This window comes from Larus michahellis, chromosome 3 (genome assembly GCF_964199755.1).
Source record: "Larus michahellis chromosome 3, bLarMic1.1, whole genome shotgun sequence".
Classification (NCBI taxonomy): Eukaryota; Metazoa; Chordata; class Aves; order Charadriiformes; family Laridae; genus Larus; species Larus michahellis.
The window spans coordinates 50,168,603-50,193,825 of NC_133898.1; the positions used below are offsets into that span (position 1 = coordinate 50,168,603).

The 25,223-nt window shown below is 42.0% G+C and overlaps 2 protein-coding genes across 4 annotated transcripts in view; one reads left to right on the plus strand and one right to left on the minus strand.

The window, feature by feature from the left end:
- Positions 1-18,455, minus strand: part of MAP3K21 (mitogen-activated protein kinase kinase kinase 21) — a 43,423-nt gene extending 24,968 nt beyond the window's left edge. For both annotated transcript variants that reach the window (XM_074580107.1, XM_074580106.1), the window contains exon 1: positions 17,581-18,455. In XM_074580107.1, the coding sequence (XP_074436208.1) occupies positions 17,581-18,331 (751 nt within the window). In that variant the 5' untranslated portion in view covers positions 18,332-18,455. The remainder of the gene's footprint in view (positions 1-17,580) is intronic.
- A 3,926-nt stretch (positions 18,456-22,381) lies between these two features.
- Positions 22,382-25,223, plus strand: part of PCNX2 (pecanex 2) — a 161,879-nt gene continuing 159,037 nt past the window's right edge. For both annotated transcript variants that reach the window (XM_074580109.1, XM_074580110.1), the window contains exon 1: positions 22,382-22,612. In XM_074580109.1, coding sequence (XP_074436210.1) covers positions 22,460-22,612 — 153 coding nt within the window. In that variant the 5' untranslated portion in view covers positions 22,382-22,459. The remainder of the gene's footprint in view (positions 22,613-25,223) is intronic.

The following is a 25,223-nucleotide window of genomic DNA, read 5'->3' on the forward strand; positions in this document are numbered from 1 at the left end:
TATCAAAAAAGTGGGTTTACATTCACGAAATACTCAGGCTGCAAATCAGCACAAGTTGGGAGGCTATATACCAGGGAAGTCAGCTTGGCTTGGGAGTCCCCAGGTTGCAACAGGACACTGGACTCTGATTAAATCCACGTTATGCTATATCCACTGCACCTTCATGGATGTTTAAGAGTAAATTATCTTTTTTTGCTCTTGCATTGTGACTTGTTCACAACACAACAGTATTGTCAGAGTTGTAATACACCTGCACAAAATAGTATTAAAAGACAAGAGAACTAGTTTATTGTGTTAGAGCTCACAAGAAGACAGACAACAGATTCAAAGGGATCAGTATTAACACACCATGATTTTAATTCCATATTCATTTTCTCTGTCACTGTCTGCTGTAGTAACTGTTAGCTTTAACTTTCTGTTAAAATGATCTCCTGGGACAAAGATCAAAGGTTAAATTACAAATAAGAAGAATCATAAATGCATGTGTTTTCCAACTATATGTATGGCAAAACACAGTACAGAGAACCCATTAATAAAAAAGCAGAAGAAGAATCCCCATCCCTTACAGAGTAAAAACCGATGACCTTGCATTTGCAATTGCAAGAAATCATTTGTAAGAGTGCAATCTGTACCAGTAAAAATATGTCAAAAATGACATCAAATCCAGATGAAAAAAATAGAACCTCATTCCATTGTCAGTAAGTGTCTTAACACAGAGTAGGAGAAATGAAGGCAAAAATGGTATAGACAAACCAAGAGCTCACCAGTTAGCACCACCAGAGCAAGTTAAATTAATGCAAGAGTTTTTATACTTTTATACTTGAATCAAAGACCTATTGTTTGCTATGCCATTTCAAACATGTTCAGCAGAATTCCTGACATTCCTTGTCAGTCAATGTGACCGAAACCAAAAACAGTCAGTCTTGCAAAAGGTAATAACTGGCATGTGGCCAAGTTTCATCCTACAAAGGGACAACGTTTCTTAGCAGTTCAAACTTCCCTTTCCGGCCAGTAGCCAGGAAAACAGCGATACTATACACAGATTACTTAGCAGCTGGGTAGTAAAAATGCTCAGCATAGCTGAGTAGTGCTCCGTAAGTGCTTCCCCTGCAGTAGCCTAGCAACCTTCGCTATAGCATCCTTCTGCCATTTCCACAGCTTCCCGAGCCTTGCTGGCTGCTAACCTGTGAGAAGTCACTTTTACAATCCTGTGCTTACCCCATTCACTCAGCCCCCCTCTTGTTTCTTTTTCAGATCCCTTAAATTGCCTTTTCAAATCCCTTAAATTGCCATTAATACACCTACAACATCAAGAGCCACTTTCTGGTTTACTTTAACATCTTTTTAGACTTTTTATTTTCCACAAAGAAGAAAGTTGATACTTACATTAGTGCTATCATTCTGACAAACACAGCCTAAAATATTTAAAAGTACAAAGCCTATTTGAAAATAAATTCAAACCTACCAAAAAAACAGAATTAGTTTAAGAATGCAGAAATACAGGAAAATCATATGTCCACGTCATTTATTTTGACGAAAGCAAAAACAGAGACTGACTATTTCAGAACGAATCAAAATCTAAGAGAAGATGTTTAAGTTCGATATGAGAAGACTACTTTATGCCAAACTAGCCTAAAACTTCATCTTGGACTGTTATTCAAGCATTCCACACGCTACAGCCAGAAATAAACATTTGACTAAATATTTTAAGGTTGCATATGTTTCCTACCAGTTACACCATTTTCAACTCAATTCTGAGTTTAACACACCTCCCTTCGTGACTCTACATTTCTGCAATGAGATCAAGGGGAAGGGAAATTTATTAACATAGCAGCAGAGGTTAGGGTGCCACATGCTGGGCACTCTTTGAATATAAGAGACAGCAATGCCCAGAACCATTTACAGCTGGGGAACAAAGAGAACTTATTGCACTTTATTTTCAATAATTCAATGAAATATAAATCAATAGGTTGAAGATAAAAGCCAAACAATCCTTAAATCAGAGAGAAAAATTAACAAATACAAATGCTATGTGGTAAAGTGGTATTGAAATTGGTGGATATGATTTTGCACGTGTCCTAAAGATTAAAGAAACTTTTGACAGTGCCGCAAGCATAGACGAGGATTCTAACAGCATCCCTAACAACGATACTGCTATTTAACCACACGGATGAAAAAAAAGTTACACGCTTAAGTTATCTAATGTAACTAAAAAGAACCTGGAAATCCAGTATTACTCATTCTAGCTCACTGAACGAAGTAGCTCATAGAATTATGAAATAATTTAGGTTGGAACAGACCTCAGGATGTCAAACCCCCATGACTCAGAGTAGGACTACTGTTGTAAAAAGTGTAAGTCTACTATGAAATATTTTTATAAATCTGTAAAGTTATCGCACTATGCCAGAATAAAAGTAAACATTATCTATATTCAAAACAACTGTATTGTATTCACTCAACTACAGACATTAATTTAACTTAAATGTCATCTTAGAATAGTTTTTGAAGAAAACTAGTTACGGACAGTCATTAGGGACAGTAATTAGGCATAGAAAAAGCAGCAAAATTATAGCAGAGTTACATTACAAATAGCTCATGTCATAGTAATCACATTTTGTCCTGATAGATGGTTTCTTAGAAAGGGATAAGGTAGCAGACTTGAGCAGACATGAATACAGTTTAGGAAGTTTAATCATACAGACAGAATAAACATTAATCAAAGAATTCCACACACGAGTTGCATGAAGGAAAATCTTAAGAGACAAGTTATCAGAATAAAAAGGAATCATCACTAGGAAACACGCTTGCTTCACATGCAGATGTGCCATCATAGTAAAAAGACAAGGAGTGTTTCAAGAACTGACAGCAAAGTCAGAAGATCCTGCTCACTCTGAAGATAACCAGATCATCATACTAGAAAACATGCAAAGTTGGAAGGAACCAACCATAAAACCTACAGCTTTAAAGCAGAGGTGACGGAAGAAGGCTGGCTATTCTGGCTAACTGAAAGAAAACAAAAATAGCAGCCACACATGCACAACCTGCTCATGCAATTCTAAAAGGCACAACAAAAAGGCTTTTTTTTTTTTTAGTAGAAATAGGAAAGTATCAATAGAATCATACAAAGCATAAGACCTTAAACGAAATACTGGATGACTAGAACTGCACATATGTGCTCAACAACAGGAACTTAAACTGGAACAGATGCAGAAAATAGAAGTGGAATGGTTAGGAACCTACAATGTCTTTTATTTAGATAAATCAGAAGAGCTTGTCCTTTTTGCTAGGCTAAAAAAATGTTGAGAACAGTTATGAGAACAGAAGTTCAGAAGTTAGCCATATCTAGAAACAGGATGCAGACCTATAGCACTGGTGCTCTTATCAATGAAATATGCTCATAGGTGCCCTGGTTGATCCATCTTACTGGTATGCTCGTGATTAAATTCAGTTCTAGATCTGGAGCTACTGGGGTGGGGAGAAAGTCATAGCAGATTTCAAAATATTGCTTCTTTTCTCCCACTCTCCTTTTGGCCCTCCTTTGCAGCGTAAAGCACAGTTTACTCCTCAAAACAAAGTCACAAGATCCAACATATAATCCTATCAAACCTAATGGTTCCTGAAATAGCAATGCCATTAATCTTTCCTGCTTTCTTCCTGCATTATCATAGTTACAGCTGGAGTCTTTTTCTACTAATCTTACAGCACATTGCAAGTATTTTATGGTGTAACAGTATGCAGATAAGATGTTCTGCACTTTCAGAAACTAAAATCTATCACACAGTTGCCCAAGACTACAACAGAACTGGACCTGCTGAGCCAGCCAGTACTTCCCAAGTCCATGTTCCTCTATTAAAACAGAACTGTCAACATCTCTCTGCCAAATCACTACTGTTCCCATACAAGCTATTCTCAGTCAGGAAAGGCACTGAATTTAGGCTTGAAAGGAGGCAGAAGTCCAGTAAAATCCCCCTCAAATGCTCCCAGTGCCCCCTGCTTTTTCCTGTGCCATTCCCTTTCCACCACTCCATCCAAAGACTCTTCCCCTCTAGCAGTAATGTTTGCTTTGGGCTACTGAGAGCAAAAGGTAAGAGATGAACTGCAGCATGTCAGGTTAAAGATGCATAAAGTGGCAGTCCAGGTCTGGCCAGATTTGGAGAAGAGTTGCCTTTTCTGTTCTGTTCTTTTTTCTTGTGAACTTGGGTTAAATTTTATTGGGGGAAAAAAAAAAAAGTGAGAAGCAGGATATGGACAGATAGGCTGTAACTGGTCGAGAAATAACAGAACAGAGCACATTTAGACAAATCAGATTCCTGGGGTACGTCTCCTCTACCAAATTCACACAGGTCCAGAACTATACTCCTAGTGCTTTCAGGACTAAGCTGAAAGTCTAGAGAGGAACTGAAAGAATTTGTTTAAATTGCAAGCATTTTGTTTAAAGCATAATTTTAAATAAAAGGCTCAAATTCTTGCCTCAGTTTCTCTCCTTTTTATTTCTTAAAACTCATGTAGCTTAAGAAACAGTATTTACAGCAAGCCTGAGGGAAGCCTGGACAGACCTTGTTCTTGGCAGTATACTCAGGAAACCTCCACCTAGTACTAAGCTCCTCAATGCTACTCTTTTAATGCAGTTTATTTCTTACAGTCCTACTTTTCTTTATATTACTAAAAATTATAGATTATATTCCTCCAACCTTCTCTATCTCAAAGTCCCCATTTAATGTAATAATAATATAATTTAATATAATAATTCATTTGACAAGTTTTTTGAAATCCAAATACTTTATGAAGTAAAAATCACTTTTATTTTATAATGCATTCCAGCACTTTCAGGTGACCATTTTCAATTATTAGTGATTTAAACCAGTTGAATAAACAAGGTATTCCGAGAGAAGCCAAGTCAAAGGATTGATGTGGATACCTTTTTAATAGTTTAGATGTACTGGATTCCAACTATCTTTTAATGCTTAAATTTAAAAACAAAACAAAACATCCTGAAATATTCAAGTCCTTTCTATCACTCCTATCCTCTTTATATTCTCTTTATACCTTCTACTATACCCTCTTCATATTCTCTATTTTGCTGCTACTAAAAATAAAATGTTAAGCAACCATATTTTCTCAAGTTAGTTATTAGCCACCAACTGCTTCTTCCTACCTTATCTACAGTTTGCTAAATAGCTGACTATTGTGGTTTTTTTACAGATACAAACTATTTAATAGCACAGCTATTTAAGTTACTATGACTATAGGTAAGACTGCCTACATGCCCACTACATTAATCACCACTGATAATGTCATTCATAGAGAATACTGGAAAGAAATGAAAGATGTTACACTGTATAGTTCTACTTGCAAACAGAGATTGCCCAGACAATGCTGCTACTGTAGTACATCCCCCCGCACCCAGTCAGTTCCCTCTCCAACTGTTTGCAAGTGAATCTGGTTCCTGTTAATTCCCTAAATCAACACGCACCAAAACCAGCAGGGCAACCTTGTATCTTTACCTGCTAACTACCAGGCAGAAAAACCCCCACTTATTAAACATCGTATATCCAGATAACAAAATGCAACATCTTGTCAATATTAAAAGGTCTACCTCCATTATTTGGAGCTGTTGTTTGGTTCTGACTGTAATTAGAAATTAAAATTTCAACACTGCTTACAGAAGCTATGCCCAGTTTTTAAACTGCAAATTAACTATCACAGTGAAAACATCAAGTGTTTAAACCACAGATTAACTATCACAGTGAAAACATTAACTGACAGGACATCTTCAATACATACAAAAGATACGTTTGTCTATAAAGCACTGCTTTTTCAATACCTTCCTTTTCTCCTACAGGTTCTCAGGATAACAACAGTTATCCTCATCTTTGCTTCTGTCAGATTGCCATTATCTCACTAGATTAAGTTTAGAGCTTACCATCAGCAAGGGAATTTCATCCTTTAAACACTGATTACATATGCAGGAGGTATTTCTCTACTTTTTATTATAGGGATACTGTGCTCCTCTATCATCTCTTTACAGCACGCATATATCCATTTCTTAATTTTCACACTAAATTGAAAGCAACTCAACAACTGTTTGTTCTCAAACGTATTTGTCTAAAAATATCTAGCTTAAAAAAAAAATCTACCTCACAGGAGCCAACATATATTTAAAAAAATCCTGAACAGAGTGTTCCCAATTGGAAAGCCAAAACAAGACAAGACTTGAAACAAAAAGTCCTTGACAGCATGAATTGACAAATACACACTAACCCCATAAGAAAAGCACATCCCATAGTGGGACACGTGGCACCAGAAAACCACCAAAGCATGAGAATGACGGGGAGTCAGCTGGCTATCTAGAGAAAATGCAGGGAAAAGACGAGAGAAAGAGGGATCAGAGATTTCAACAGCTTCAACACACCTTGCATCACGGTTTTTTTTTTGCTCCCCCTTCACTTCTTTAATAACCATTATTAAAGCAACTTTGGGCAAATGGAAACTTGAGAGAAAGAAAGCAGTTTTAACAAGTTACTGGCACAGGCTGCAGATGCTGCGAGTTACTTTGCTGCCTGCCATTTGCGCTTCACTTGCTGTTCATATAGCTCTGTAACGCAAACCAGAAATTTCTATTGTGCCATAAGTAGTAGTACCAGAGGTAACACACATTTGTAATTAGACATTCAAGTAATCATCATTTAAACAGTAAATTCTGAAAATTGTGTATTGTTATCAGCAGAAAGCAGACCGTATACTAAACATTCTCAAGTTTTCTGTTTAATAAAATATTAAGCTTAGTTCTCCTATTTAAATACTACATTTAAGAAAAGTTACCTCATTAGCACAATTCCTCTGTAATTTTACAATGACAGGAAAATTAGTAAACACCGAAACTTAGCTTTAAAAGTCACAACACTCAGTTATGCAGCACCTACCAGGAACTTCCATACTTATTTGAAACAGCAATTACTTTCTTGTATAGTCTTTCTTCTTTGCTTGTTATTTGTTTTTAAAAGGCAGCTGTGCAATAAAAACTGTGACCAAAATGCAAGTAGATTAGAAAGAAATGCTAAGAACAACTAACAGTTTTTTCTGTAATAACAGTTACGTGGTAAATTGCTCGTTCCTGACTAAAATATTCTTCTAGTTTCAAACTTTACAGAACATAGTGGCTGTGTATCTGTTCCTTGAAGAACACCACCTTTGTTATGAAATTGCGATTTATTTATTTTTTTAAGGAACTTCTTTCTATTCCTTAAAAAAAAAAAAAAAGCAAGGCAAACTAAAGTTATTATATTCAAACTGCAAAGGGAGTCTTAGCCAACATATAATGCATCAGGTACAGTTTCCTCCATCAGAAACTTTCAAAAACTTATTAATTACCTCCCTTACCCCAAATTCAAGACCTGGCCATTCCCTTCAAGACAAAGCAAAGCAATATATGCCATGCAACACACAGAATTCACCAGGGCAATGCAGCTGCAGTTTATAATCTCAAAAATGGCATCCAGGTGCAAGAGCTGACAGAGGTTACCTTCCTTCAGAAATAAGAAGTTAACTTATCTATCATTATTAAAATAACTTTTTCAATATTTAATTTTAAAAAACTAAGATATTTCATTCAAATTTGTTTTGGATTAATATAATTAAATTTTTTTGAAGTAAACAAAACATGACTTGATGCAATTTGATATTTCAGGCTAATCAGGAGAATACATGGCTTCTGAATACATGCAAGTACTTACATAGTTGGCATACTTTTCCTAATAGTAACACATTACACTCGGCAATTACGTACTTCTTTGTTGCTTTATTTTTTTTCTGATCTATATCAAGGTGCATTTGATGTGTTGAAATTAGAATATTTAATGCAGAAAAATACCAGTTCAAAATTAAAGCAAGTTTAGAAAAGCTTAATATAAATGTATAGATACATGAAAAATTTAAAATGCATTCTACCTTTAAAGGTGACTTACTAACCGAACTGAAGTATAAGGGTGTAGGCCCATGTCACAACTAAGACCTTTATCACTGAAATACTTTAATTTCCTCTCCAGTTATAGCCCCCCCACCCTCACAACTTTTTTCTCCTTGCACTGAATCTAGCAACTGGTAGTCTTGGGAGACTCAACTAGCCAGATAGCTCAGCTGAAAATGAAGTCTACAAATAAAAACAGCTTAGAGTAGTTTTCTGCTGGATCCCTCAGCTGATTTAACCCAGACCTACTGACTGTGCAGGCAGAGATGAGTAGATTCCGCTGACACATGGGAGGGGGGAGAGCCTGTACCTGGAGATGGGTGGGGAATCCTCCTCGCACAGCCAGCTGCTAAATGAAGCCACACATCACCTGCTGTAATAAGTGAGAAGTCAAGCAACATTTCAGAATTAATAGATCTAACCCTTTTCATCTAGTTTTAATCAGGAATGTAAAGACGGAATCCAGATTTGCTGCTTTTTTCCATTATAAAATCATCTTTGATGAAATTTACTATTGAAGAGAACCAGTTGAATAAACTGAAGCCAAAAGAATATTCTCCTTCCCTTTCAAGATGCCTACTGCTATGAAACTGAACAAATTCTGGTTGTAGGTGCTTAGTCAAGTTTAGTCATTGAGTTCCCTTAAAACCGTATCAGTTAACATGAAACTCCTTTAATATCATTTCTATCAGGTATTTTAATAGGTTACACTCCATAAAGAATTCTGACTTACGTTGTCAATTTCTTTTATACAGAATATTTCAGAGACTCTTAATCCTTTAACACCATTTTTGCCAAACAACCTATTTCAAAAAAAAAAAAAAGGAGAAAAAAAAATGAAACTCAATTTTTGAGCCCACTTTTTTTTTTTTAAATACAAAGCTTGGGAGGAAAAAAAAAATATCAAAATATATTCTGTGGGGTAGAAGGATTCCTGTGTTCCACCCTTGCAGTTTCTTCAGTAGCTGAGGAATAGCCCCTCAGGACTGTATTTCCAAGAACTCTAATCTTCTTTACTAGCAAAGGCAAAACACTGATTTTGAAATGAGAACTCTGCAAAGTTGGCAGCGCACTCTTTCTCTTGGGAGGAGAAAAAGGATGGGAAAACCTGCTCTTTTGACTCAATAATTAGCGTTAACACTCAGTAATGAGTTAAAAAGTACTTTTTTTTTTTCCTTTTTACATAACACATGAGGAAATACATGCAATTAGTTTCAGGAAGAACAGTGGCATCTAATCCTAATGGAAAAGAAAAATCACAAAACTGCCCAAACATTTAGTACTAAAATCTAAGCAGTTCTAAGGGTTAATTTGTCCCATAATGAGCCACAGCAATGAAGCAGTTACTCCAGCATTTTCAAGAGGGAGGGCCGGCTTATCAGCTCCAAGTTAATAGCACACCTGCCAAAACACAGATTTTAGTCGCTATGAAGAGAACAAAGCATGATTATATAGCCAACACTGGCATGTCTAGGACTGATTTAACTGGAGCTATGACCCCACACAAAAAAAAAGGTTAAACTTGGCAGGAAGCTCCAAGAAGGAAGAATACTTCTGTGGTGACATTATACAAATACGTAACTTTTCCATATTACCATATATAACCCGTGACTTTAAGATGCAGTAAGTGGGTCAAAATTTAAACATCCACTTACTTTCAGTTGCTGATCAGAGATAAGCTCTCAGTAACATGGTAAAACAAGGTAAAAATGGTGAAATTAGTTTTAAACTGTCAATCCAGGAATGTACATTTATGACAGCAGTTTTATTTTGGTACTGCTACTATAGACAGCCAAGATATTTGGTATTTAATATATTTTATCTATATATATAATCCATATTCTTGTTGACTTCAATGCCATAATTTTGCACCTAACAAAAACCTCAAAAACCCAAAGCTCAAAAAAAAAAAAAAATCACTGCACTATCACTGCACTTTTTAGAAGCTATTAGACCTATTACTGAAGGTCATTGAGATGAATTTCGATGCTTTAAATTTTAAGAGATCATCAGAAATAAAAATTCCAGGACAGAAATCACCCATGCCACAAACACTCCTTGCAAATGTTCATTGTACAAGGCCATCATGTTTCAGAACTTGAAACAATGAAGCATGTTTAGAAGAAAGTTTATACTTAGCGATAAGAAAACTTACAGATTGCAAACAAAAAGCGATTCTCTTCTAAGGTCAAAGAAACCACAAAACAGCAGCCAACATCAAAATACAGTTCAATGATGTGTTACCTCTCTATTCTTTTGAAGTTGCAGAACACAACATTGTAATGAAACTTTTAATATTTGCTAAGAGGGTCTAAAGGCATGCACTGTGCTTGCAGTCCTCGGTGGTGGTGGGGAAATAATCTGTAACTGAAAACTCAGTTATATCTCAACTTTTTCTAATGCTAGGCTAACACTATCAATGCTCAAATCCCAACCCCATTTTGCATTCTATTTATTTAAGCACAATACCTCATTTCACAAGTGTTACCGTCAGCAGTTACTTATTTCTTACTGTTTAGGGGAATTAACAAAATTGTGTAAGTATTTTAACAGCTAATGGGAGGTCTTTAGCTGCCTGTTTTTCCGTTGACTTTTCTGGAAATGGGTCAGTTGCTCGCTGCAATTTTCAGAGGCAGGTAAGTATGTGACCATACTCTTAGGGCACCAGCTTTAAAATAAAAAAAAAAAAAGGAACCAAATAATGCTTGAAGTCTTCTTTGATTCACAAATATTGCAAGCACTCTAATCCAAAGTCCTACAGTTGCATTTATAATGCTACCCCAAAACAGAACTCTTTTTCAGTAAGGACAGTCAGAAAGTGTGACATACAGACTAGAAACGTGACTCCCCATGTTGGACATGAAGAGGTCACCAGAAACCTTGGTGCAAACAAGCCTCTTGAAGAAACCTGCTAGGAAAGAGTCCAACAAGAAGGAGGAAAAAAGAAAAAAAAATTCCAACAGCTGTAAACCAGATAATTTGGTGTCCTACAGTGAGATAGAGAAGAAAGGCAGGGAGAGGAGAGACATGAAGAACCAAGTGAGGCCCAGGAAAAGATCGAAGTAACATTATTCTTGAATTAATAATCCTACCTATTAAAGATGCAGAGTTTCGACACCAAATAAGGAGTAACTCTACAGTTGTCAGACGGACATGGTTGGGGAAACATTAAAATGAAAGTCTGAATTAAAAATGAGTTATAAATAGGTGTATTAAAAGTTCATGGGTTTTTAATTAATTATATTACACTTAGCTAGTGTTTCAGCCTAGAATCTTGTTTTCAGCATTAAGAACTACATATAAATATGCTTGAGCCTTGTTAACTTTTAGGGAAATTGTTCTAAATTAATGACTGGTTTTTTTCCACCTGTTAATGTCCAGACTTCAGATACAGAAAAACATCAAATAAATGGCTATTGCAGTTAAATCTTCATCTACAAATAAAACAACTGATGAATGTTACTCCTCCTCTGGAAGCTTACAGACTATACAAACAAATATTGTGCTACAGAGTAGTAGTTCACAAAATTTAATTTAACAGATATTAAAATCATTAAGTTCCTGAACATTAATTTTAAATGCTGAAACACATCCTTCAACTGGAAGTTAGCCTCTGCAACATTTTAGTGCTAGTTATTTCTACTGCAGATTGAGACAACTGCAGCAATCAGTTACTCAAAATCATTCTTTCTTGAATTCCAGCATCTCTTTCTGAACACGAAATAGAAATATAAAATATTTATACAAATATAAAACAGGCATAACACAAAACATTTCCTTTGGTGAAATGGAAAATCCCACAGAATCCAACAGGCTTTCAGGGTCTCTAAGAAAAATAAAATCCCTATCTACATAGTCAGAGCACACATCACATAATGAAATAAATTACTAGGAGCAATGTTTTATGAAACAAAGTAGAACATTTTCAAGTGACATAACTATATTCAAATGAAAAACTTAATAGAGTTCAATGCCGTGCTAACTTTTAATAGACCAGAATCTACAAAAAAGATGCTGTTTCCCAAATTGATGGAATTCTGCAATCCTACCATGGTTTGCATGAGGATGGTGTGATTTTGGTGGGGGTTTTTTTTGGGGTTTTTTTTTTTGTTTGGTTGGGGTTTTTTTGTGGGTTTTTTTTGTTTGTTTGGTTTTTTTTTTAAGAATACTAAGGGGACAAGGTTATTAGAACTAGACATACTATACATTTCCAGATGCTTCAGAATGTATGACCAGTTATTATGTTGTAATGCAGCAGCTTTGTCTTTATAGCAAAGCACAAGGCAGGGCTACTGCCACTCATAGAGATGGGATAGGAAGCTGATGTATGTGGAACAGTTTCTAGCTTTATGCAATTTAAGTAATTAAGAACAGTGCAAAGCATTTAAGTGTCATGACTTCCTATACAAATACAGCATGGAAAACTACAGCACAAGAATTTTAAACTGCTAAATAACTTCTGGCCCCACTATTTTATCTGACTGACATTAGTCAAAGCGATACCATGTTCTCAGAGATATGGTTCCTATGGGTTTCACGAAAGTCAGCTGCCTTACGGAAGAGGAACTTCAGTTAGTTCTGCCAGAAAAAAAGTGTTCTTTCCTCTCCAGACCTCAGAGAGGCCAGCCAGTAGGTGCTTAGCAGCTAGCCAGGCAACATAAACAGTTTCACACCAGGTACAGCATATGCAGCCTGCTATAGGAGGTGGCAGGAGTGACCCAGTACTGGAGGTGGGCACCCTGGGACAGTCAGGCTTAGCCCAGAAGGGTCGCTGGGAATAAGGAAGAGAATGGAAGAGCAGAAGTTCCACAAATGAGAGCACCATGAGGAGGAGAGGGATGTGCAGAACACATACAGGTAGAAAATCAGTTTTTTGAGTTTTATTACAATATACCAGGTGAGCAGTATTTGGCACAGTGCTATTGACAGAGACAATTCCAAGTTTCACTGACATTAAAGGACATCTTGGAACTTTATTTTGCAGACAAAGGAAGTTAGGTTGAAGCTCAAATCTGCTGAGAGGCTGTCTCTCTTCTGCCTCAAAACTACCAAGGACAATTGTAATATAATTTAATTTTTAACTTTCTTGGTAACTGTACATTAGAAAATGCTGAATTTTCAAGCATTTAGTAAGAACTAAGCAATCCTTACAGCTCTACTTGTGACGTGAGCAAGTCTTCCCTCTTCAAAACAGAGCCAAGGGACAAATTATGCACCCCAGTGATTTCAGAATAAATAAAATCAGTTCAGAAGATGGCACACAGGCATAACTCTAGTTTCTTTCTCCTCCTCTCCCCTAACAGCTAGCCTAAAATTGTTAGATGGAAAAGTTAGAGGGAAAGTAGTTTCCATGAGTTCTTGAAAACCTATCCATCTTATTGTAAAGATGTTTAACAGCACAACTTGCGCAATTCCGCTGCAAATAACCTGTAAGAGCAAAGAACCAGAGATAATTTGTTCTTGCTTTTCTCAAGCTCCAGGATACCTTCCCTCACCAAAAGCAGCTGATTCAACAGTTCTGTCAAACCACATCACACTTCCTTTTGAGGTTTTAAACCCAAATGATTTCTGTTTTCTGACCATCTTTCATGGGACTAGTTTGAAGAACGTCACATTAAAGTGGATTGCCCAATTGCAGTTTCACTGTTCTCTTGTATGTTTGATTCCTTCAGATTTCAAATATTGCTCTCATTAGCATTATCACATCCATGCCCTTATTCAACAAATCCTTGAAACTCAAGCTGTCCTTGACAATTTCAAAAAGTAATATAAAGTCAACACACTTCAGAGAGCTGAGGGCTGCAAAGGATCCTGGGATGTTGGAGGAGCTGGTGAAAGCCATAGCAAACTGAATCCTGCTCACATATCCATCTACAACAAATGAGTACAGAGTACTTTATCAGTATTGTGTTAGTACGTGTAATCTGCATAAAATCAACTTTATGCTTTACTTTGTATTCACGGATAGGTCTATGCTGTAAGATAGATATTCTGAACTTTTTGAAATGTTTCCTACAAGTACGCAAAGCTGCTGCACTAGAGATAAGGTGCGCTTTTTTTTTTTCCTAAGGCAGAAGTACTGTACAGTCCTTAACCAATCCCAAAAACATGAACCTCTGCTTTCTTTACACTAGACTTTAGAAAGGAAAAACTTTGCATACTCTTATCTGAATATATTACTAGCTTTCTTCAGAATACTAAAAAAGAATCAGGAAAGGCTTCACAGAGCCCCTAACCAACCACAGGTCTCCTAACTAATGGGGGGTCCTTGCCCAGAAGAAAGCAATTTGATTCCGCCAGAGAACAAAAATTGCCCTTTCGAAGAGTCAGCAAAACAGCTGAGATGTGCTAAAACACATGTAACTATTAGTGTCCAGTCTTGTAGATGAATTCATTTTTTTGTTTTCAGTAAAACTTAACTTTTTCATAGTCACCTGCCACACTTAATCAAGACTAAGTTTGTACCCACGAGGTACAGTTAAGAATGTTCACGTATTTTGACAATTTTAAAGATATCTGCTTTTCAGTCAAAGTATCATTTATTTCAGAATTCCTTGACTATCCATGAAGGTTTGAAAAACATCAAATTTTATTTCAAATTTTTTCTTCAGAGTCTAGATAGGTAAAGTCCACCTCTTAACCCTTAATTTTAGATTATCTCCTTAATCTATAAAGTAAATCTAAGAACTGCTTATGAGGAAGACATTCTCAGAATAGACCATGTTCTTTTTCAGAGAAACTTCTCACCATGTCACCTGCAGAAGGCTTTACAAAGCACCCACAATTTGCAAATCAACATTAGAGGGAAAGATTACTACATTTCATTTTATCACACATATCTAAGACTAAAAGTATTCTTTACACCTTTGTCTTGTCTACTTACGAATAACCTTTAAATATCAAGTTTATTTTAATTTTACACGGACTCCAGAATCGAAGAAACTCTGACACAAACAAAACTCAAGAGACTTACCCCTTACTTCCTTGTTCATCCCTCACAACCAAGTTTGATAGTTTGTCTTCTCAATATAGAAAACATTTGCATATCTACTTATTTCCCTTTTCTTGCTTTGGCAGAAGCAAAAACCTTTTCCCACCTCCCAAAAGGAGCCCAAGGAAACTTGTGCATGCAAACCTAAGTTGTCATTCGTCTTAACAAAACTCCATTGCTCTCATGGCTCTTCTGTTTGTGGCACCTTCTCTCCAGTTGTGTCAATTTGGCATCAGCAAAACCACACTAGATACACTGTCCCATAGATACCAACTCCATAATATTGCTTGAAGAGAAATAACACACTTGCCTTCAAGATGCTTGCTTTCCCTATCATCTGCAAACTGCAAGCCCAGACATACATCCTTTCTTGATCAAATATATTGGTGGAAGGGGCTACCTTCCCCTCACCGGAAAAATTATTTCCTGACTATTTGCTAAGGAAATAATTTGGTAAGCATTCCTTACCATGCCATATCAAGGGCAGTCATTCTTCCAATTTGTTGTCCAAGGAAGCAAAATTCCTTCTTAAGGAAAATAGCTAAGGTAGCACAAAACTGATACATTAGTATACTACCTAGAGCTGCTTAATGGAGAGCACTACACCACCACCGCTAGCAATCCATGGAAAGCAGCAATGAGAAGTTAAGGAATGGGCGTTGCCAGATCCCTGTCTGCAGCTATGGCCTCTGCTGAACTGCTACTATCGATCAGTCAACCCTAGCAGCTTTCCACTCACGCTATGTAAGACTGGAAAAAGACTACAGTAAAAGAATGAAGTGAAATTTTCCATGAACAGATGAGTTAACAGAACAGGGGATACTGTCAGGAGTTGCAGTCATTTTAAATTCATTTTGTCAAACTTAATTACTATAGTATATTGTACCACTAGCGTACCATTGTCTTCCAAGGTTATCATTTAGTTGGATGATTGAGACATGATTCCATTTAGCATATTCAATATTGTCTTCAAGCTTCACTAAGATTAAGAAATACGGGTCAGAAAACTAAGTAGCTAAAAAGCGCATGTGCAACAGGAGTTAGTAACAAAAGCAGTGAACAGGCACATACACTGAGATTATAATCAAAAGCCTATTTTTAAAATGCTCTGTCATTATCCACATACACAGAGATGATAATGGTAATCAGTGCACAGCAATCACCAACGCAGCTCTAGCCACTACACTAACCCACTTACAGGGTTATGAATTCATTTCAGATACAGACTTTGACACTGTCACCTTAGGAGGCTAGCATGCAGCAACCCACTGTGTCTAAGGAAAGCCATAAAATACTCAAACTACAGTAGCTCACTCTGAACAGAGCTGCAAACTAGGAGGGCACAAGCTGCATACAGACAAATTGCTAGAAAACCCTAAAGGTACATTCCAAGAGTTCATCATCTTGTGCTACAAACAGAACCACAAACGTAGCTGAGCTAGGTCCTTTCTTTATCAAACAAATAGTGAAAGTATTCTCAGGAACAGTCCCATGACTGAGCCTTGTCTTAACAACCCATGCATGATGACCTTCAAGACATGCTGCAAAGGCCTTTTAAACAAAGTGCTTCAAACTTGAATGAAGCTTTTTTATTTCTGCTGGACTACTTAAGGAGTCTTAACTAGGGGGAAAAATGGAGTAACACCTTCCTGCACATTTGGCCCATTCAGAACAGAAAGGAAAGTGTAGAGATGGCTTCAGGAGTTTATGGAAGCACACAGACTTCCACTTTCAGGTCACCAATTCAAAACACAACTATAATGGCAAGTCATAAACACCTCTATTCTAGTAAACCAGCCTTACAACACCACAGCTGCCAAAATCTTAGATGCTCTTGTATCAACAGATGGACCAAGGATCTATCAGACGTGAACTGACCAACTCCCTCACTCTTTCTGGTGCTTCTGTACATGCCGACAGCTGAAAACAAATCTGGCAAATGCACAAGAGTTTCTACTGGCTACTGACACTTCTGTCTCAATGTTCGCTGAGTGAATTCCAGCAATGCCAAATCCGTGCAATGAAAAATAGAAACACATATAATTGCTAGGCAGTTAAACAGAAGCGATACCTGTATTAGACCTTTCCAAGACACTTGTTTTACTGTAGCTTTTAAAAGTTAGGACTACAGGACACATCCAAGTAAAAAAAGTTCCGTGGACTTGCAATTGCGGTCGCGCACAGGATTTTATCCCGCTTCGCTTTTAAGCGAGCTCTGGTCGGAGAGGACAGGACTTTGCTCTGTGTGCCTTGCAGGGGGGAACCCTCTTCTCCCCACCTTTCCACCACGAGTCCGTAACCGGCTCACCCCCACGGCAACTAACCCGCCGCCGGCCCAACCTTCTGGCAAGAGGGTGCCCAAGTTGTGACACCCATCTCCCGGCGAACACAGGGACTCCCGGACCGGGCCCGGCGGTCCGTTTCCTGAGCGGGCCGCCCCCGCACCGCGGCCACGGCAACGGCCAGCGCCACCACGCCGGGGCCGCCTCAGGCGAGGAGGGCCCTGTGCCGCGCTGCAGCCCGGCCGCGGCAGGCAGAGGGCCCGGGGACCCCTTGGCTGCCGCCTCACGGCCCGCAGGCCCCTCCTCACCCCCGCCCCCTCCATTCCCCGGACGGGACTCACTGTTGCTCGACTTGAGGTCCCGGTGCAGGATGGGGACGATGGCCTCGTCGTGCAGGTAGAGCATGCCGCGGGCGATCTGCACTGCCCAGTTCACCAGGATGTGTGGGGGGATGCGGCGGACCCCGCGGGCGGCCCCGGTCCCGGGGGCGGCGGCGGCGGCCAGGGCCCTGTTGAGGGAGCCGCCGCGGGCGAACTCCATGACCAGGCAGAGGTTGGGCTCCCGCAGGCAGACCCCGTGCAGGGCGATGATGTTGGGGTGCCTCAGCATAGAGAAGAGCTTGGCCTCCTGCCGCACGCTCTCTGCCGTGGCCGTGATGTCCTCGTCGGGGTCCTGCCGCGCCGCCTTCACGGCCACCTCGCGGCCCCGCCAGGTGGCCCGGTACACTTTCCCGAAGCCCCCCACGCCGATGATCTCCTGCAGCTCCAGGTGCTGGAAGTCAATCTCCGTCAGGCTCCCCAACGGGTCCCCCCGCCCGTTGCCACCGCTGCCCCCCGCCGCCGCCCCGCCGCGGGGCTGGCGGGTCACGTAGTTGGCGGGGAAGATACCGAGGCGGTGGCGGATCTTCCCCGCCCACCAGCCGTCGTCGCCGGACACGGCCGCGTCCTGGGACAGCACCTCCACCACGTCCCCCCGCCGCAGGCTCAGCTCGTCCTCGCCGCTCGCCTCATAGTCGTACAGCGCCGTCCATAGCGGGCACGGACCCCCGCCGCCGGCGGCCGCCGCCGCCGCCCCGGCGCCCGGCAAAGCCATGGCAGCGTCCTCAGCCCCAGCGGCCGCCAGCCCCACCGACGCGGGGGCACCCGCCCAGCCGCATCCTCACCTGCCGCCGCCGAGCGGGAGCCGTGGGAGGGGCGGGGGCGCTGGGCAGGGGGAAGGGGCCGGGCAGGGGGAAGGGGCGGGGCCCGGGGAAGGGGCGGAACCCGCCCTGTCGCCGCCGCCGCCGGCGGGCTCCGGCAGGTAGGGCGCAAGCGCGCGCGGGGGAAAGGCGGGGAGGGGAGTGGCGGTGCCCCGCTCCCTGCCTCCCGCCTCCGCCGCCCTGCCCCGCGGCCATTGGCCGCCGGACGTCACGTGGGGCGGTAGGGGGGAAGCGGGCAGGCAGGTAGGTGCCCGCGCCCGCCCTCCCACGCGCGCAGACTGGCAGGCTCCGGCCGCTGCGGGGCGGGGCGCCGACGGGCGCGCGGCCGAAGCGCTCGCAACCGTCCTGCCCGGCCGGGGGAGCGGGCGGTGTAACGGCACCGCCGGGCCCACCCCACCCCGGCCCCGAGCCGAGCTGGGGAGACATCGCCGTCCCCCAGACGGGCCGCGGACGCTCGGTGGAGGCCGCCCGCGGGCTCCCGCCCCGGCCTGCTTTGTCCCTTGGGGGCGGTGGAGCAGGTGGAGGGGTTCGTGCCTCTGCCGGCAGCTTCCCCTTCTTCGTTGTGCGGCGTTGGGACTTCGTCAGAATAAAACCCCAGCAGTTTCTGAAGAAACCAAGCTTCTTCACAGTTCGTGTTTCCTCTTCCACCCGCCTCCGCCGCTCATCGGCTCTTTGCCCGGTCCGCTCCCGGGCTGAGAGAGCCCCGGCTCTGTGTGGCGCGATCACACAATCCTTTCCTGAGGAGGTTGCCTGGAAATAGCAAACACTGGGCACGTGCTATTTCTGGGTAAAGATTTTTCCTGGGTTTAGGTGGAAAAATCGTATCACTTTCTAAACTACAGTAGTCGTTTCTTTGGAAGTTGGAGGGAAGTGTGTGGGCTGGGGACGTGCTCTCCTCAGCGCTGTGGGAAGCGCGGTTCAAAGAGGAAGGAGATGGCGTTTTCATCCTCGGAGCTGATCACTCTGTGCTGCGGCACCTGTGGTTCTGGAGGCGGCTGCTGCCAGCAGAAGCCCTGAGGTGGAGAGAAGAGGCTTGGGGAAGGTGTCAAACCGCACTGCCAGGTAGAGTAACCTGGCGTGACGAATGCTGCTCAGCTTCTTGCACAAAAAACCCACATCCAGAGCACTGTACGCCCCTACATAAACAGAACGTTTGCAAGTGGGTATCACAGGACTAAGGTTCCAATATAAAGACAGAAATTAAAAAAAAAATAATTAAAATCGCGGTATCCAAAACCTATAAATTCTTGTTTATCCCACAGTCTGTGTCTGTAAGTGTACGCACAAGGCAAAAATAAAATTACGCAGAAAGTGACTACTGAACCGCGTTAACCAGAAAGAAAGAATGCAGAACCAGCATGTCTATCGAGTCTTTTCCCATTTCCTTTAATATAAGAGAATGCCTTGCAGCTATTCAGAGAGATAATTACAAGCCTTTTCTTATCTGCGTATTTGCCTTATTATAAAAGCCATAAGTATGTTGTAATACAAGCGTTCTGCCACACAAATTCCACCTTGAACTTTATCTGTTATCTAAAGGAATCTGCAGGAACTAATTAAGTGTGGAATGTTTTGGGTCAGACAAGGTATTGGTTGCAGTATAGTAAAAAGTTTAAATATTTATTTAGAGCTATTATTCCAAAATTTGCTCTCTGAAGTACCATTATCCACTAGCAATTGCTCCACTCGGGTTATTCTTTGTTCAGTGTTCCTGCAGCACCGAGCGTTCTAGGATCTCGGTATGTAATTGCTGTTCTAGGAGTTCTAACAATGTAAATAACGTTGCCGAGAACACCGTGAAGCGCCTGTAACTTTTCTGATGGCACCACCTGGTGGAGTTACCGCTGAAAGGAACAGCAGACAGAAGGCAAAGCTTTGGGCTCAGTCTGGCATCTCTGGAGAGAAAAGTGGCCCCGTTTTTTGTCTTTGTCACTCTTGCAGCTGTAAGTGTAGAACTGTGCGTCTACGTTGTGTCCAGAACACATACCCTGAGCTGGAAATTACAGGAACCCTTCATTCCTGCAAGTACCTTCATACCAAAAAATGTTTAGCATCAACGTTATCCAAAGATGAGGAAGAGCTGAAAGATTTGAGCAGTAAGCGCACAAGTCACCCTAGTAAGACCCAATGTTGTACGAACTCCAATGAAGCCTTCACCATCCGGGGCCTTCAAGTAATAACCAACTAATAACTGAGGATGAAAAAACCTATAGGAGGTAGAGGTCTCAAAAACAGAACTTGAAGAAGCTTTTAATTTCCACCTCTCTTTTTTTGGAGCTGTGCATATCGATGTTTTTAATTGCCAGTATGCATATGGAAAAAAACTTTAGTAGTTTCTGAAAAACTAACATTATTAATTATCACACGTCAAAAGTATTATTCATAGCCAGCTATTGTGCTTGCTTCAGTCATTACATTTGTGTTAACAAACTGTCATCTTTGAAAAGAATCTGCAAAGGTTAAAATAAAAAAAAATTCCACGCAACAAGGGTGAGGTTTAGATAAGATGGAGTAGCACAGGAGGCACTGCTGGGGCTGTGCCTCCTCCTTCATACGGACCAAGAGGCTTTGCCACTTACCAAGGACGCACCAAGCAAGTACTCAAACGCCCTGTGGCTACAGATCCACCGTCGTCTGAAAGTGCCAGCACTGCTGAAGTAAAGGGCCATTCCTCCCTTGTGCCCAGCCTGTGGCTTTGTGCTGCTGTATCATCTCTCCCATCATGCCGACACAAACATCCAGCGTGGCCACATGGCCTGCATCATCAGGAAGAGAGTGGAGATGTGGTTCATTAGCTCACAAATAGGCTTGTTTAATAGCATCTTTGGTCTCTGAACCTTTGTGTAAAACATCCATACAGAGCACACCGGAACCGCGTGTATAGTCCACGAAACGAGCCCGAGTTTGGAACAATGAAAGTAAGGTAAATTTGGTCAAGAAATGTGGAAGCTGCTTGGCTGCCTCCATTTCATACGGGCACCCTTCACAAAACTCACTTCAGTAAAAGTCTATGTGTGTGGGGAAGTCCCCAGAAGGGGTTGATGAGAGAGATACAATCGAAGTTCACGGCTGTTTTCTGACGGCAGAGGGTGAGCAGGAGGGAGTGCTGCGCACCATCAGCTCTGGTAGTCACGGCCCAGTCTTCTGCCCCTTCCTTCAGGGGTATCCCATGGGGATATGCCCCGTAACCTTATGCCCTATCCTTTGCTGCCTTTGGCCTCCATCTTGACTCCATTCCCCCCTGCTTCGTACCCCTGGGCTTCCCTCACCCCTCAGGTACCTCTTGACTCTGCTAATTTGAGGTCAGCTGCCATGAAATTCTTTAACGCAAGGCAGATTGTGTTTTACCCTAAACCCATTCTTGAAAGAAGCCAAATGTTTTGGGTTTTTTTACAGAATTCCCCCACCTGTCTGCCCCAAATACGTCTCAAAACAACACAAAAAGGTTAACACCAAAGCTGGGCAGAGCCCAAAGCTCAGAAACTCGTGATGTATCAGGCAAATTAATAACCGGCAATGAAGTCAAGCCGGGGTGTGTGTGTGTTTGTGTGTGTGTGTGTGAGACGTGACCGATGAGGGGAGCAGCCTCGTGGGCTGGCGCCGCTGCCGCCCCTCTGCTGCGCGTTTTTCGCACCTGTGAGCCACCCCTTCGCCCGCCCGGGGCGGTACCGCCGCGCTGACGGACGCCTCCGCGCCAGAACTGCCCCCCGCACCCCCGCCGTGGCCCGGCCCCTCTCCGCCCTGCGGTCTCCCTGCGCCGCCGCTCGCTACCGGCAGCCGGGTGCGGCCCCCCCCCTACCCCATCGGACCCGGCAGTGGGGCAGCGCCCCCCGCACCGCGGTGGGGGCGAGAGGGACGCCGTAACTGGTGGGGGGGCGGCCCGCGGTGGCGCTCGGGGTGGGGCGGGCGGGATGCTCGGCGTCGCAGGGCACCATGGGAGAATCCGCGGGCGCCCGGCATGGCGGCGGCGGCGGCGGGCGGCTGAGGGGAGGCGGTGGGGGCGGCGGCGGCGAGGGGCGGCCATGGTGTCGCCGGCGGCGCGGCTGGTGGGGCAGGGCGTGTGGGCGGCGCTGACCGGGGGCTGGTACCACGACCCGGAGCAGGGCGCCTTCACCAACAGCTGTCACCTCTATCTGTGGCTCTTCCTGCTGACGCTGCCCATGGCCCTGCACCTGGTGAGAGCCACACCGGGGCGCGGAGGGGGGGCGGCGGGGATGAGTGTGAGCGTGTGGGGTGGGCAGCCGCCGACCCCAGCCCAGCGGCGGCAAGGGCGTGAGAGGGAGAATACGCTGACCTCCGCTGCGTGCGCGTGTTAAAAAAGAGGCAAATTGGGTTTTACGTGAGGATTTTGTGCCTAAAGGTTAGGGGGGTGAGTACGCCGGGAGCATTAGTCTAGGGTCGGCCCTCAGCCCTGCTGGGTAGGGTCGCTTAGGGAGGGGTGTAATGCTGGCCTCTGCAAATGCTGAATGACTGGGGGCACGTTTCTTCAAAAAAAACCTCCCTTAGAGACTTTTTTTTGTATTTCCTCCCCAAGTCTCCTCTAGCCTTACCTGCTGAGAAGGGTAAATAAATGGACAAATCCAAATAGCACGTAATTCATGTGCCTTGCTGAATGTCACTGGTGAGTCACATGGCTTTTTGTGACATGCAGCTCCCTTTGTGCTGAAATTTAAACATTGCAAATAAATAATTTCAATAGCTAGAATTTGTTTGGTAAACTTTAAAGCTATTTTCCTTGAAAATTTGAAACTTTTTCTGTTTTTCTGTTTTCCTACTGTGTGAGGGAAAGGTTAAAAGTACGGTTTGCTGGATCATTGCATCTTTTCGTTGGTGTGTTCTTTGGTGATTGTAGCTTAATATTGCTTCCACTGGAAACAATTTCCCTCCCTTTGGTTCTCACAGTGACTCAACTAAATTCTTAACTAAGTTCTGTAGAAATGTTTTTTCTTTTTGTTGGATAAAATTTCCAAATAGGTTTCTTCACCCTAGGTCATTGGATATTGCCCCGAGTTTCAAAAGTAAAGAGCATTCATGAATCCCTCTGCAATCCCAGTGGAAAGCAAATCTTGTATTTTTAAAAATCAATTGGTATACTGTATTTTGTGGGATGGATTGCAATGAATTCTTGTAAGCATGGCTCATGGAGTTAATGAACCAAGATAATGATATGCTTTCTTCTGATTGATTGCTTTCTACTGATTGGTCTATTTCCTATGCAAACCAGCAAGAGCCTTATATTGTACAACTGATTGTCAAAGTGGTATGTGTGATTAACAAGAAAAAAATAAGTAAAGGTTAACTTTTTTCCAATTGATGTAAGTATGTATCTGAAAGAATATGTATTTCCTTGTGGGAAACTTCTGAACTTACAGCATGGAAGAAGACATGCAGAGTTGTACGAAAGAACACTGGATACAAGGTTGTAGGTCAGAGTCCAGGTAAAAAAAAGACATTATTTAAAGCGAATGGGAGAAAACTTATCTATTGAACTCTCTCTTGGGCTACATCTTTGCCTATCTAGATGGACTTGCTTTTTCTGCAGACTGGCTGACTTTCTGATGAATCATCTGGTTAAATGCAGGACTTGTGTTCTTGAGCTAATGTATTGCTATGGGAATTCCTTATCCTTGATACGAATAATGCATGTATTATGCTGGCTGCTTGAGAGTAATGCTGTCCTTAAGTATTTGTTTTCTTACTTTTAAGTGGTTGGGCTTTGTAAACATTATGCAAGACATATTCTTGTCACTTAGAAACTTGAACCCGCTTTTTAACTAAAGGTTTTCTTTGGGGAATTTTACTTACAATATTATATTCAGTAATATTTGGGGTAATATTTATGTTACACACTTGACACCAATAGTTTTGGATTCACATAAAGTAGTTGCTGACATTTCCTGAAATGTCAAAGTCAAAACAAATCAGAGTACTACTTTTTAAAATTTTCCTTTGCTTGGGATAGTCTTAATCACAGTTTTGTCAAAGTCAGAAAGACTCTCTGAAACAGTTTGATTTCAATGAAATGGCAAGACTTATCCAGCTGTTTTTAGATTTTTCACACTGTCTCAGCAGAGACGTGCTGACAGTAGTGTTGGGAAGCTTATAGTATCAGGTTGTTTCTGTCGTGTGGAACGGGGATTTCATTCTCTAGCTTTGTCAGCATAGCTTACTTTCGTACCAACAGTTCCCTTATTAGCTTTCCCACCCCTGAAAATGCAGATCTGTGTTTCCATCTCTTCCTTTTCTTCTCATTTATCTGTTGTAGTAGTAAATATAAAATTAAAAATGTGCATTGGAAATTATTTGAAGCATCATTGCTGTTAAAATCAACTTTCAGAATTGTAATGAGATCTCTTCTAACTTTGGCCCTGTCAACTCTCATAATGGGTTAAGAATTAAAGTTATTTTATTCCAGGGTGGTGGGTTCCCAGGTGTTTTGTGCATGAAAATAGTAGTAATTGTTATATGAAGCCACTGGGCTGAATTCAGTCCCAGTGAAACACCAGTGATGCAACTTTGGTAATGCTTGTACTGTAGCTTATTTTACAAGCCACAAGACAATGCACATCCATGTTTTGGTGAGTCCCCAGAATGGCCTAGCGAGTGTTTCTTCAGCCTTTTGTTGGACAGGAATCTATTGAACCTACGGGGTTGTTACTTCTTACGCATTAGATCTGCAAATCACGCTGTGATAGGAGAAGTACAACATGACAGTATAAGGGTGTGGGCACATAAATTACTCAGAGGTAAACTGTAATAAAACTTGCAGTGTGTCAGCAAGTACCA